This window comes from Nyctibius grandis, chromosome 3, assembly GCF_013368605.1.
Source record: "Nyctibius grandis isolate bNycGra1 chromosome 3, bNycGra1.pri, whole genome shotgun sequence".
NCBI lineage: Eukaryota > Metazoa > Chordata > Aves > Nyctibiiformes > Nyctibiidae > Nyctibius > Nyctibius grandis.
The window spans coordinates 37244053-37259466 of NC_090660.1; the positions used below are offsets into that span (position 1 = coordinate 37244053).

Consider the following 15414-nt stretch of genomic DNA (forward strand, 5'->3'; position numbering starts at 1 on the left):
ATTGGCTGCTAGTGAAAATACAGGTATTACCCATCTATTTTATAAAATACCATTTTCTTCCCTGGCTGCATGCCACAGCTTCGTCAGGATGTCACAGAACTTAAACACAGCTGAAAGCTGTGTAAGTTGCTACAAGTTGGATGTTGCTGCTTTAGAAGTAACCTACTACAGGAATAATTAGACATATACCATTATCGAGACTGAGTTAAAACAACCGTGTCAATGAAATGAAGAAAGTTATTGTAGTATTATTGTGATTATGAAAATCTGCTGACAAAAGTAAGTAAAAATAATTTAAACTATTTATTGAACTTCACATACAAATTTTAGTAACAAGTGGGTTCCTCAGCAAGCCAAACTGAGTGCCTGGGGCAAAGTTATCACCAAGTGTGAGGGCTTGATTTAGAACCAGACCCCTCTTATTACTTATTTTTCAATAGTGACGTACAACCCCCTAGTCATCACTGTAAGACAAAGCCAGAGTATCATCAGCAGTACTGAACACAGAAGCAAAAACAAACCAAAAAACTACATATGTAATTACCTTCATCTACCATTGCTGTACTTGATATAATGTTAAAACTGACTAACTAATGAATGATTTACAGAAAACAAGACCAAGAAAATCAGTGTTTGCAGTATTGTTTTTGCTCCCTTCAACTAGAAACTCCCTTTCCAGTTCTTACAGAATTTATTTATGCGTTTAAGTTTTGCTTTACCAACACACTGTTCAGTTTACCTTCTATTTTTAAATTCTGTTTTATCATGAAAAACTATAACATCTAGTGAAAATGGCCACTGACAATCATAGTGCACCTGCAGTGATTTGCAAATCCCTTTTTTTTCTAAGCCGTGGTGTGCATGGTATGCAGTGATAGGACGCCAGAAATGCACAAATTTACGTCTTTGACTTTTATGTTTCGTATTTTTTAATGTTTTTTTATACTTTGTAAAATCCTGTTAGTCTAAAATAATGAAAAAATATCATAGAATATAATCCAAAAATAAATTGGTAAGAAATGATACTTAAGCATATATCAGTTATTCTGTTACCCAGTTTTAATCCTTGCTGGGGAAAAAAATAAAAAGGAATGATGATTCAGACAAACACTTTCATAATAAGCTAATTCCACCTGGTATTTAGTCCCATCACAGACACCCATCCCAAACCCCACAATGCTGATTCCACCTAGAAATAGCCAAAACAAAGAATTCAGCTTCCATGGTCTACAAGTTTTGCTTGTCCTCTCCCTAAATAAAACCAGACAGATGGAGGAATCTTTGGAAATCATGTGAAAACCAATACAGCTGCGGTAGGGAATTTGGAACCAGAATATATTGAAAAAATTAATACATCTACCAAAACCTAAGACTGAAACTAGTATGTGAATAGGCAGCCTCCCAATGTGTGTTTTCTCCCAGTACAGACAGCATATACAGTAGGGTCCGAACTAGGCTCATTCCTGGGGTTTGGCTTTATTCAAAAGAAACCAGTGTTAAGGTAGCAAAGCTTAGCTCAGATCTCTTCCCCAGACTTGGCTGCTCTTACAACAAACCTCTTAGGATTCCCAAGTGTTTGCTGCAGGTCTTCACTCGTGCTCTTGAATTTTTGCTGTCTCCTAACCAAGTAAAGTCCTCAGCCAGCTTCCTCGCTCAGCGGCTATCACCCAGTCCTAGCACGTAACAGGGAGGACTGTGTTCCACCCAGCTGGGAGGCACTATATACTCAATAGATGGTCTTACGAAAAGAAATGTGAAAAAGAAGCAGCATCCCCCCCACTATTGCTCCAGTCTATCCCAGGAGGGACGGAGGTTGCCTACCTGTCACACTGTGGTTGTAGCTAAAATTCAGCTGAAGCATATAAACACAACTTTATAGGGGGAATAAAATTGCACAAGTGGTCCTATAAGAAGGCTTTGACCTGCTGTCTACAACTCTTAAAACATGCAATTCCAGTCAAGGTTGCTCTATGCCTGGCAAAGGAGGGTACTGGGAGGAGGAGAACCGAGGCAGGTAACATGAGAAGAGGTGGCAGCATGGACTTCTGCGGAGGCTAACATCCAGAGAAAGTTGATGGGAAAGGATGAACATAGTTACTGACAGCTTAGATGCAGTCTTTACTGTAGTGTTTTTATCATTATTTGGGGAAAAACTAGCGTAACCATGTTCAGCTGTACTGAAATCACACCTTCACTTGCAAGTGCAGATGCAGCCTGTAAACGTAAAGCCACTCCAAAGTCTCTGTTGTTATAATCCTCAACAGCCTGTGCAGAAAAACATATACCACTTAGTGACTACTGTAGCACAAATTCCCTGTAGCCCTAGTTACATAAACCACTGTTTAAAAGACACAGTTTAAAGTCCACATTAAAAGCTGCTTCACTGTCTCTCTCCTTCAAGTGTATATTGAGCTCCCCATAAAGGATGTTTACATTAGAAGATCAGTTAAAAAGAAGCTTTAAAGAAGCTATCGAGAGTTTCAGCCCATGGTTAACACTTTCTTTCTAGCCCTGCTAGATGCAAAGCATTTTGGATTATCCGAGGCTGCTGGGGGTGAGGGAGTTAGCCCAGAGACTGGCTGGGTAGAGAAAATGTGCTGGGGACTGTTGTGAATTGGGCAGGAAGGGGAAGTTACCCCCCACGTGACAGAGGGTTACAGCGCACATTGAGCAGGACGTGTTCCCTGGTGACAGGCGCTTCCTCGCTGCGCTCACGAGACCACCATCGCTTTGTAGGACCACAAAGGGGATCTGAATTCATTCCTGTTTGTTTGCCCCAACACGTGGCAGTGAAGAATGAGCTATCTTCCAAACTACACGACCGAGCAGACAAGCACATTTGGGAGAGATTTGTTCAACTAATGTTAAAAGTTAAAGATTACCTTTACTGTAGAGTAATTGTTCACTGAGGAGTCTTCTTTCAGGCTGTAAATAACGTTTTGTATTATCGCTGTATTATTCACTTTCAGGAAACATGGGGTTTGCAGTACAAAGGTAGATCCATATTGGTTAAAATTTATTTGGCATCTCCCCCCCACGTTTAAAAAAACTTCCAAAAAACAAACCTGAAACATTAAATGATGTTTCTTATGCTTTAAATCCTTTTCTAAAGGGATCTGAGGGCCCAATATGCAGAGCTGACCCCCATCACAGGGAGGTCTGCAGCCTGCCTGGAGCCCGAATCAGGGATATCACCAGGCAACTCCCCAACCTGGTGAAGGCCACAGACTACTACCCCCTGCTGATCTTCCAGACAGGGGGGGAAGAAGCTGCATCCTGTAGTCTGAGGGGGATGAAGAAAGACTACAAGGCCCTAGGATGGTTGGTGAAAGAGTCTGGGGCACAAGTTGTTTTCTCCTCCCTCCTTCCATTTTCAGGTGATGACGTGGGATGGAATAGTAGGATTCTCTCTATTAACGCCTGGCTACGAGACTGGTGCTACAGGCAGGGCTTTGGGTTCTTTGATAATGGCTGGTTTTATAAGACAACAGGCGTGACAGTGATACATGGGAAAGGTTTATGTCGTAGGGGCAAAAGGGTTCTGGGACAGGAATTAGCAGGGCTCATTCGGAGAGCTTTAAACTAGACTCGAAGGGGGATGGGGTGGTAGCTGGGCTTGCACCACTGGGGCAATGCTCTAGTGTTGAGGTAGACCAGGAGGCCCCCCATCCCCCTGGGGTGAAATCAGGGGGTGAATCTGGGATGAAATCGGTGTGCCCAGCTCGCTCCCTGAAATGCCTGTACACCAATGCACGCAGCATGGGGAATAAGCAGGAGGAGTTAGAAATCCGTGTTCGGTCGGGGGGCTATGATCTAGTGGCAATTACAGAGACTTGGTGGGATGCCTCGCATGACTGGAATGTGGTCATGGATGGCTATGTCCTGTTCAGGAAAGACAGGCCGCTAAGGAGAGGTGGTGGAGTTGCTCTTTATGTGAGTGAGCAGCTAGAATGTATTGAGTTCTGTCCAGAGGCGGATCAGGAGCGAGTTGAGAGTTTGTGGGTGCGAATTAAGGGGCAGGCTGGCAGGGGTGATACAGTTGTGGGTGTCTATTACAGGCCACCTGATCAGGATGAGGAGGGTGATGAGGCCTTCTACAGGCAGCTGAGAGCAGTCTCGCAATTACAGGGCCTGGTTGTTGTGGGGGATTTCAACTACCCTGATATTTGCTGGGAGGCCTACTCAGCCAGCCATCCCCAGTCCAGGAGGTTCCTCCAGTGCATTGATGATAACTTTCTGATGCAAATGGTGGATGAGCCAACTAGGAGAGGAGCGCTGCTGGATCTGATCCTCACTAACAAGGAGGGTCTGGTTGAAGAGGTGAAGGTTGAGGGCAGCCTCGGTTGTAGCGACCATGAGATGGTAGAGTTCAGGATCTCATGTGGCAGGAACAGAATAGCTAGCAGAATCACAACCCTGAACTTCAGGAGGGCCAACTTTGGCCTTTTCAAGCAATTGCTAGGGGAAATCCCATGGGACAGGGTACTAGAAGGTAAGGGGGCCCAAGATAGTTGGTTAGCATTCAAGGACTGCTTCTTCCGAGCTCAAGATCAGAGCATCCCAACAGGTAGGAAGTCAAGGAAGGGTACCAGGAGACCTGCATGGTTGAACAGGGAACTGCTGGGCAAACTCAAGTGGAAGAAGAAGGTGTACAGATCGTGGAAGGAGGGGCTGGCCACTTGGGAGGAATATAAGTCTGTTGGCAGAGGATGTAGGGAGGCAACTAGGAAAGCTAAGGCCTCCTTGGAATTAAACCTTGCAAGAGAGTTCAAGGACAACAGAAAGGGCTTCTTCAAATACATTGCAGGTAAAGCCAACACTAGAGGCAATGTAGGCCCACTGATGAATGAGGTGGGGGTCCTGGAGGCAGAGGATAAAAAGAAGGCGGAGTTACTGAATGCCTTCTTTGCCTCTGTCTATACTGCTGGAGGCTGTCCTGAGGAGCCCTGGACCCCTGCGGCCTCAGAAGAAGTCAGGATAGAGGAGGAATCTGTCTTGGTTGATGAGGGCTGGGTCAGGGACCAATTAAGCAACCTGGACGTCCATAAATCCATGGGCCCTGATGGGATGCACCCACGGGTGCTGAGGGAGCTGTCGGAAGTCATTGCTAGGCCACTCTCCATCATCTTTGCTAAGTCGTGGGCAACGGGAGAGGTGCCTGAGGACTGGAGCAAAGCGAATGTCACTCCAGTCTTCAAAAAGGGCAGGAAGGAGGACCCGGGTAACTATAGACCAGTCAGCCTCACCTCCATCCCTGGAAAGGTGATGGAGCAACTTGTTCTTGGTGCTGTCTCTAGGCACATCAAGGATAGGGGGATCATTAGGGGCACTCAGCATGGCTTCACCAACAGGAAGTCTTGCTCAACCAACTTGATAGCCTTTTATGAGGATGTTACCCGGTGGATAGATGATGGTAAAGCTGTGGATGTGGTCTATCTCGATTTCAGTAAAGCGTTTGACACGGTCTCCCACAGCAACCTCGCAGCTAAACTGAGGAAGTGTGGTCTGGATGATCGGGTAGTGAGGTGGATTGTGAACTGGCTGAAGGAAAGAAGCCAGAGAGTGGTGGTCAGCGGGACAGAGTCCAGTTGGAGGTCTGTGTCTAGCGGAGTTCCGCAAGGGTCGGTTCTGGGACCAGTTCTATTCAATATATTCATTAATGACTTGGATGAGGGATTAGAGTGTGCTGTCAGCAAGTTCGCTGATGACACCAAACTGGGAGGAGTGGCTGACACACCGGAAGGCTGCGCAGCCATTCAGAGAGACCTGGACAGGCTGGAGAGTTGGGCGGGGAGAAATTTAATGAAATATAACAAGGGCAAGTGTAGAGTCCTGCATCTGGGCAAGAACAACCCCATGTACCAGTACAAGTTGGGGACAGAGCTGTTGGAGAGCAGCGTAGGGGAAAGGGACCTGGGGGTCCTAGTGGACAACAGGATGACCATGAGCCAGCAGTGTGCCCTTGTGGCCAAGAAGGCCAATGGCATCCTGGGGTGTATTAGAAGGGGTGTGGTCAGCAGGTCAAGAGAGGTTCTCCTCCCCCTCTACTCTGCCCTGGTGAGGCCGCGTCTGGAGTATTGTGTCCAGTTCTGGGCCCCTCAGTTCAAGAAGGACAGGGAACTGCTAGAGAGAGTCCAGCGCAGAGCCACGAAGATGATTAAGGGAGTGGAACATCTCCCTTATGAGGAGAGGCTGAGGGAGCTGGGTCTCTTTAGCTTAGAGGAGACTGAGGGGTGACCTCATTAATGTTTATAAATATGTAAAGGGCAAGTGTCATGAGGATGGAGCCGGGCTCTTCTCAGTGACATCCCTTGACAGGACAAGGGGCAATGGGTGCAAGCTGGAGCACAGGAGGTTCCACTTAAATTTGAGGAAAAACTTCTTTACTGTAAGGGTGACTGAACACTGGAACAGGCTGCCCAGAGAAGTTGTGGAGTCTCCTTCTCTGGAGACATTCAAAACCCGCCTGGACGCATTCCTGTGTGATATGGTCTAGGCAATCCTGCCCCGGCAGGGGGATTGGACTAGATGATCTTTCGAGGTCCCTTCCAATCCCTAACATTCTGTGATTCTGTGAAATCATGGCTTTTTAAAACATAGGCTGGACGGGTTTTTAGATTGATGAGACACTTTCAGGTTTCGCTGAAAAAATGATGAGGATATCAGCTGAGACTTCTGCAGGCTGCACGGAAAGAGCATTTCAAAGCTCTGTACTTGCCAGAGTTCTCTCCTCTGTGCAGTAGCACATTATTCTGGAGGCAGTGCTTCTACTCAACTCTTTAATGTTTTTCCAGAAAGAAAAGCACACTAGCTGAGTACCTCTCTTCATAGTGCTACTGCTACAAATCAGAATTTTCATACAAGCAATGCTGAGTGAGGGAGCTGGCATGCCTCTATTTCAGTTCCCAGCATTTAACTGGGATCATAGTACTCAGTCTTATTTGCTTCCCAGTCTATCACAGGGCTCTGAAACCATGGTATCAATTGCATACCACTACGGTATGCAAGCTGCTTTACAGTCCTGCGCACCAGCCTGCAGCCTTTGCCTTGAAGAGGAGACCACTGCTCTCAAATTGTCCATGACGGATACAGAAGCTCCTAATGGCGTTACGTCTCCGTGGGACTGGAGGATGGCTTGGGTGTCCACACAGCCCAGAAAAGCAGCAGCTGCTGCTCTGGATCCTGCTGCCTCTGCCACTGTGCAAGGGAAACTAGAAATTAACGTCTGGCCTGTAACGTGAGTTATCCTGACTCTTAGCAGCACTAATACCTGAAATCCCTTAGGGGTTGGTCCGGAAAAGAAACAACGTGTAGAATTTACATTCAGGAACTGTCCTCCCAGGAACAGTTCTTTACTTTCCTTCCCAATGCGCCAGCAAGATTAGCACTGGATCCACACAGAAAAACCCACTGAAGACAGCGAGTGTGATATGTAAATGTACCCAGCTGCAGAAATAAAGGACTGTATGTATAAGGAAGCTTCTTCCCCTTTACTGATAAACCATTTTTATTTGCTCTGTCTCAAAATACTAGATACTGTTTTGAGATATTGTTGAAATGCAACTCAAAACCTGTTTCATAAACAACAGAATACTTAGAAGATCACTGAAGGGGCAAAAGTGATAAAGTAATTAATAAAAAACTGTAGGATTGGATTTAAACCCAACCAAATGGTACCAAACAAAAGGTGAGAACGCTTTGAAGAACAACTGTGAGTGCTGATTCCTTCACTTACAGAATTTACACTGATAATGAGAAGTATCAGAGATAATTTATTAATCAAAAATAATCTTGTGTCTCAAGCCTTGTTTTTCTCAAGACTAACTTTAATGTTTGCTGCTGAAATCTGAAGTGCTGGAAGCGTGCATATGCAAGGTATAGTTTGAAACCTAGCAACTCATTGTATAAAGGCACTTTACTCAGGATTGCCAAAGATGATATTTTCTCTGCTCACTGTCCCATAATGCATATGTTTCTAAACATCCATCTGCATTTCTTCTGTTTCTGTGACAGTCACTGCCTTTTAATGTTGTCCTCAGCAAGGGAAGAATCAAGTTTAAGCCACAGACTTCAGTGCTGCTTCCACTGATGTTGTTATGGCAGTATCCCCTGTACTATGAGCTTACACAGGACTGACTGTGGTTTGGAAAATAGATCATCTCTGTTCATATATTTTAATAAGACACTAGAAATGTGACTATTTTACTTGGATGCTTCTTTATACCATACTTTGAATATATAAGACCTCTCTTTGCTATGTTAAAAAACAGGCACTGTTGAATAACTGATCTATTTCCCTGAAGAAGAATTCAACTTGCCTAGTTCCTAATCCTGTAATTACTTATGCATGTAGTTAAGAATACAAATACTTCCCTTGTAATCACATGTAGAAGGATATGCTGAATCATGGCTTTTGCTATATAGTCTCAGTTTCTAGAGGTACTCCTATAATTCACTAATAATAATGAACCTTTTTTCTCCTACTTAAAAGAGTAATGTATCAACACATAAGGTTTTGCAGTGTAGGTTTTCACAGGAAAACATTTTTTTGTTCTAGGTATTATCTGTCTGAAGGTAAAGTAAAGAAACATTTTAGCCACCCATTGAGTAAATATTGATTTAACTTTTAGCCAAGCTTTTTGTTCTTCAAGAAAAGAATCAAGGTGTAAAACCCTATTGACTGAACTGACAAACTCAATGGCAAAATTCTCATTGACTTCAGTATGGATCAGGATTTCACGAGGAACATTTATGTATGTAGTGTGGGCTAGTTCTGGTAGTGTGGAGACTTATAGGGCGCTCGCAAAACAAAAAAAACAACATAGACTCAGCCAAGCAGAACTATATCAGAACTGTTTAGACTGCCACACAACTTTTTTAGCTTTCCAATCACACGCACACCTTCTCCAACTGCTCTTCCTGCTAAATAAATAAACCAGAAAGAAAAGCCTAGAAAACACCAACTAGTACCAATGTAGATTTTGTGAGGCTTGTATATAAAAATAATGTATATAATAAAATCTTTTTTTCACCTCAGTCCTCACTCAGGCATGATTGAAGCCAAATATGGAGAATAAACTGATTAATCAATTATTCTTTAGAACCTTGAGAAAAAAAAAATTATAAATTTTGTATATTCCTGTTAATGCTCTAATACTGAGCATTCTGAAACAAATCCAATGTACATTTCTGCTGGTTCTGGTTTCACATGCTGTCTTGCACTTCATAGAGATGGCTTTTATTAATACCGAAATAAACCTGGTGCTGTCTTTACTCAGTAGGCTTTGGCCACTCTATTCCCCTCCTCCCCTTTTTGTGTCAGTTGTAAATTGCTTGACAAATATTCTGTTTCATGCTTCCCCACTGCTGGCATGCAACATCTTTAAAGATTCAAGAGAGACAGAAAGGCTAAAAAGGCAACAGGTAGGTAATACAGCAGACAGCTCAGACTCCGGTTCATCTCGCTCAGAGTAGCAAGCAGTATGACTGTATTTTTTTTCCTTAGAGTGCAGGTGGAGAGACCATGAATGAAAACAAATTTCTGAACACAGACTCCAGCACAGGATCAGTGGAAACAACTGTCAAGCCGTTACCATTTAAAGATCCAAACTTCATCGTAAGTATATTATTTTAACAATTTGAAATTCTAAACTCTTCAAATAAAATATTAACTAGGATTCTGTTTAACCATATTGCTAATGTAAATATTAAGAAAGTCAGCTTAACAGCCAAATAAAAAGTCGGCAATTTTTAAGAAATTCACCTCAAGTCCACGCCACGCTATGGTCCAAAGTGCATACTATATTACAGCATGAAAATGGCACTGATCCAGAGGCAGAACTATTATATTAAATTCTGGAACAGAGTCAGAAAACCTGCTAGATTAAGGTAAGCACAGAAGTTTTATGGTGTGGTATCTCACAAACTACCACAGCTAGAGAGGAACAATTTATACTGCTGTGAATGTAGGAATCCCATCTCCCTGTTCCTAGCCAAGGCAGGCTGCAAAGCAATTGAACTAGCAATCAGCCAGAGAGTCATTAGCAACTGGTGTTTTGCTCCTCTCCCGGTCCCTGAAACTCCTAACAGACCTGCAGTGTCTGTTCTTACAGTAATTGCTAGATTTAGAAGTAAAGGCCCCGTGCTCCCCAGAAGCCTGGCCTGCCAGCGTTCAGAAGTCATGTAAACTCTGACAGCTGATGAAATACGGACTGCTAAAACCCTCTGAGGTTTAAACTGGGGGAGAAGGTGAAGGAAGACTAGAGCTAGTAATGCTGTCACTGCTGGGTTTGTTTTTAATATCTTTTTATCTTGCTGTGCCAGGGCTGACTCATTGGCACACTGTACAAATGCTTTCTAGACAAGAAAACTTCTCAGACTGCTGGTCCTAAGCCAGTACTTAGAAAGAAGGATTTTATCCCAGATTTCATTCTGTATGAATAAGATACAATGTCCCACGGCATAAAACATGAGTAATCAGGCATCGCACAGCTCATTAGGCACAGGTTTGGCCAGGGTTATAAAGTTAATCTCTGACTTGTAAGTTGCTCTATGTCTGCTTTGCAGACGATTTCTGTCATGATAGGGGCATTCAAACGACTGTATACTTTGCTCACTCTAATCCTCCAGTGAGCACCACCGTCTTTGAGAAATGGGGCTTATTGGAAAAGCTCCATTTGCACCCAGAAGCGTTCCATGTAGCTTCCATATAGGATTTAAATAGCCATTAGACCTTGTGCTGATCCCTCAGTGCTTAGAGGGAGGTCACCATTTCCAAAGAGGCAATACTAAAGTCTGCGTGCTTGAAATAATAATGAATGAACAGGGCCTTTGGCAACTGCAGCAGAGATAACAAGCAGTTATAATAAAAACATGAACTTGTCCTCCCCGATACAGTAACTAATGTGAGAATAAATGGATTGAGTTTTAACTAGCTTTTTGTCAGTATGAACTGGTAGTAACAATTTGGATTACTTTTTGCATCCTTCCAGCTTAATTTGCCTTAAAAGGAAGAAAATAAATCAAATGATGTCTGTCTCTCATAAATATGCCCAAGTTTGAACCATTAGCTCACTTCAGAGGATAGGACAGACTTAAAAGCAGAGAAGAAGGAAGAAATTACCTTTTTCTAAACTTTCTGAATGGAATTTGCATTCCTTGGCAATGGGGAAGGGGAAGAAGACCTTCTGACAATTGTGTGGAGCAATGAGTATCTCCACCTGTCCTAGCTCCAGCTTTCCCTGAACTTCACTAGTGCAGAGGTAGCTTGCTTCATTTGCACTTGGCAGTCATTGCCTTTTGATTGTAGGTACGTGAGGTGATAGCCCCCTTTTTAGGAGGCATAAGTTCGTATAAACCCCATAGTTGCTTTTGAGAAATGAGATTACTGAAAAAAAACCATTATGCAATGATTTGGGGGAAAATTCATGTAATGAATTTGAATTAGTAATGTAGTAATATATCTATTTTCATCTCATATTCCAGCAGTCTCTATTTCTGCAATGATCTCTAAGGTGTTAATCTCAGAGCAAACATTTGCATATACTTTCTATATTGGATATCCATTGCCAAAACCTTGTATATCATCAGCTCGTGAGCATCTTTTCTGAATATATCTTACATCTACAGAAAAAAAGCTTTCTCATTGAATCCTTCCTCCTATCATTCTCAGCAATTTAACAGGCTAATGTATAAACCAATCATAGCAGAAGTGTGTTTGCAGAACTTTGCTGAGTTTTGATGAGACTGATGTGGCAGGTAGTAATTATTAACAGAGATAACAACAGATCCCCAATTGTAAGAACATTTTCTTTTGTGAAGCAAAGCTGTAAATGTGTCCTTTGATCATTTAGAAGTAGTACAGTATGTTGTGCAGCTTCTGTCTCTGGAGGGACATAAATAAATTACCCTGTAGCAATCACATCTGATAAATGTAACTACCATTATAGTACCCGTGGCAAGCCTTCTGTTAGTGTACCTTTCAAAATGCAAAATTATCTTGGCAGCCAACATTCTATTTATTACTCTTTTTCTGTCTTCTATCCTTTGAAAGAAAAATAAAAATTCCAGAAAGTTTCTCATAGTATTCATTACATTTTGCAAGATCAGTTGTGTTTTCTACAGTCACGGATAATTTACAAGAGCTAGAGCTGCACCTGTAATATGCCATAAAAAGGAGAGAGAAAATTTAGCCGTGTAATCACAATTTTAGACACAACTTCATAGTAATAAGTTCTAATATGATGGGAAGTATATACAGAATCCTATAATCTCAGGCTAAACCTAGCCACATTGATTTTCTATTTCCATGTAAAAAGCAGATTTTCATTTCCTTCAGTTAATCCTAAACATAGTAGCTTTGACACAGTCCAAAAAGCTTTGTTTTTCTTGCAGCCAAGATTAAAGCATACAGTATATTAGCCTGCTGATGAAATAAGTGAGGATAAAAAATGGCTCATGACAAGATGAGACGTATCAGAAAGACTATAAAATAGAAGCGTCATGCTCTGTAATAGTATTCTTTATTTATTTTTTCTCTAAACACCATATTTTTAATTCCAGCACTCCGGCATTGGTGGAGCAGCAGCTGGCAAGAAGAACAGAACTTGGAAGAACCTAAAACAAATTCTTGCTTCTGAAAGGGCATTGCCATGGCAACTAAATGATCCTAGCTGTAAGCTGCTTAGACGCTTTGCATGTATTTATAAAAAATAAAATCCACACAAATAACTTTCTTTAAAACACACCAAATTATTTCATCAGTGCACGCAGTATCCAGCTTGAACAGGGTCCAATAGTACATTTAAGACTAGTCCAATCACACTTGCCAGCCCGAAGTGGAAAGTAGGGGAAGCAAATGATTTGGAGTATTGTGGCAAAGTTCAAATACATTTGGGGAGAGAGTTTAATAAAGGAAATGTATTTATCTAAACCAGGTCAGCAACTCCTTATTCCCATCAGGTTTTTGTCACCTTTTCACTGCTGAGGAGCCGCCTCCTCTGCATACAGCCCAAATGTCTTGTGACGGGTGGCTGCTGCTTGGTTAGCTATATTTGAATTATTTTCAAATAGATTCTGCCAAGCCACATACCTGCAGTAGCTTAGACTTCAGCCCAAGCTTCCTAGCCAGCTCCTCATCCTAGATTCTGGGGAGATTTAAATCCTACATCCCCTATTTAGTTCAGCACAGCTGAAACTACACGATTAGCAGTCCTGATTACAGCTAGCTGGTGTACACCTACAGGAGCAGAGTTACAGCAGTGGTCTTAATCTAGATTAGATACACTTCAAGTCTACTCATAAAGTAGGATACTATTGGACATAGCTGGAGACAGAATGTGATCCTCAGATTTTACTTAAGCAAGTGGAGGCATCTCAGAATTGAGCATATGCATATACTTTTTGTCAGACTTGGTTCTTTATCCAAAAATAGCTTGCCATCTTTTTGAAGTGTTTTAGATGCAACTGTTACAGAAAAATGCAGACTACTGTGTGTTCCTGGCTATTGTAACTGACAATCTGCTGATGGTGCTATTTCTATTACGTTCTGTTTGCAACCGTACATTTACAGGTTTTTTTTTTAAGAAGGTGGGAAAAGAAATTCGGTTGGATATTTAAAACCAGCTGTCTGTGGCATTAGTGTCTTTTGAATTATGAGATGATGAGTTAGAAATTTGATATGCGTGGAGCATTTGAATTGATCATAGCATCTGAATGAGGTGCAAGGGAGATCAGGAAGGAGGAAAGAAATGAGTCAGGTACAAGATATTTTTGTAAACAGCCAAAATTGGGGATTTAACTACTTAAACATACCAACTGTATCTCAAAAATGTTTATGAATGAGAGCTGCTGTCTAAAGGGCACCAAAGAACAACAATTTCCATCATTTAATTTAAACATTCAGACAATTTTCTAGGTCATTGACTGGGCTTAAAGTGGTACATGCTTAAAGATTTAACTGATTTAAAAGATTACTTTCCTCTTCTGGATTATAGTATTTCAGAGCTGCAATCTTGAGCAATGTTTTGTGTTCTTAATATACAGCATGCGTATGATAATGGCTATTCTTTGCCAATAACTGACTCCAAGGGAATTCATTAAGACTTGGAAGAAATTACACATTTCAAATAGCTGTCTTGCATTTTTCCTTTTGGAGAGGGCAGTTCTGCTTACTGAACTCTTATTTAGAGAGGTGAGCAAAATCAGGCTGTTGCTTACAGTGCTAAGAGGCTAAATGTCTTCAGCGGTAATTCTGCTTCATATTTCTTTGCCTTAGTGCTGCTAGTTAATAGAAACAGAAAAGTAAAGCCAGCATTTTAAAGAAGTATCATAACCTATTTAGATTTTGAGTTTGCATTTTAAAATATATATAGCACACTGAATTTATCCCTTTGTTTCTCTCTAGATTTTAATATTGATGCTCCTCCTTCCTTCAAGCCTGCCAAGAAATATTCAGACATTTCAGGACTTCCAGTAAGTATTTTCTTTTTCTCTTCAAAATTGGTATCTCACTTTCCACAAGGAAATAAACCTGGTGCGTGCTTTTGTAAAAGGTGAACTTGCTGAGGTTCCTATTCAGCATTGTGCTTAATAGTTGTCCAGTGCTTTAGGGCCAGCCCCCAAATACCGTTGCTACATCACAAAATCCTCAGGTTGTTAATAGGTGTCAGGACAGATTCAATACCTTGTCCTGCCAGGTGGCTCTTATCACACCGCTTTCCCAGCTGTAGAGTCTTCATTGGTCCCCATCATTTCGATTGTTTAGGTTGTTACAGTGAAAGCTCGTGGCCCACAGTCTCCATGACTCCTAACTTTGCCAAGCTTTAACCACACAGACTGAAACTTTCCATGCTAAGTGTTTGCCTGAGGCTGATTTATTTCATTATATCTTTTAGAGAAAGTTTCAAAAAGCTGGCTCAGCAATTTCCAAGAATGAGATTAGGCAAAACTATATTGATTGGCCCAGGTTAAAAAAAAATCTTGTTATCATTACTCTCAAACTTTCCCTCAAACAAATCAGCCTGAGACAGACACTTGGCATTGACTTTTGAGAATTTCAGATACCCCCATGCTTCAGAGCTGGAGCTTGGCGTTTGGCAGCTGTATAGCCTGTGTGTCACAGATGGGCTCTTTTACATGGTTTTGTTAAAGAAAAAAGAAAAATAAAAGGAAAAAACCCTCACATTTGACATAGATACAGTTTGCACATGCTCCAAAAAGTCTCAGTAGTTACAATTTGGCACCTGAATTCCCCAAAGGTTCTGTTGGCACAAAACAGGAGTAAAGTCATTGTATTCTGCCCAGCAAAAATTTTGTATCATCTGCTGCTGACACTGTTCCTATGTGACATGAATATTTTTACTTAAAACAAAACGTGTGTTAGTAACAGCATATCTTTTCACTTTTCACCTTCAG

At 41.8% G+C, this 15414-nt stretch overlaps 1 protein-coding gene across 1 annotated transcript in view; it reads left to right on the forward strand.

Moving 5' to 3' along the window:
• The window catches only part of INO80C (INO80 complex subunit C), a 35051-nt gene that overhangs the window by 15078 nt on the left and 4559 nt on the right, over positions 1-15414 (forward strand). The window contains exons 2-4 of the mRNA XM_068396346.1: positions 9506-9616; positions 12562-12673; positions 14405-14472. Coding sequence (XP_068252447.1) covers positions 9506-9616; positions 12562-12673; positions 14405-14472 — 291 coding nt within the window. The remainder of the gene's footprint in view (positions 1-9505; positions 9617-12561; positions 12674-14404; positions 14473-15414) is intronic.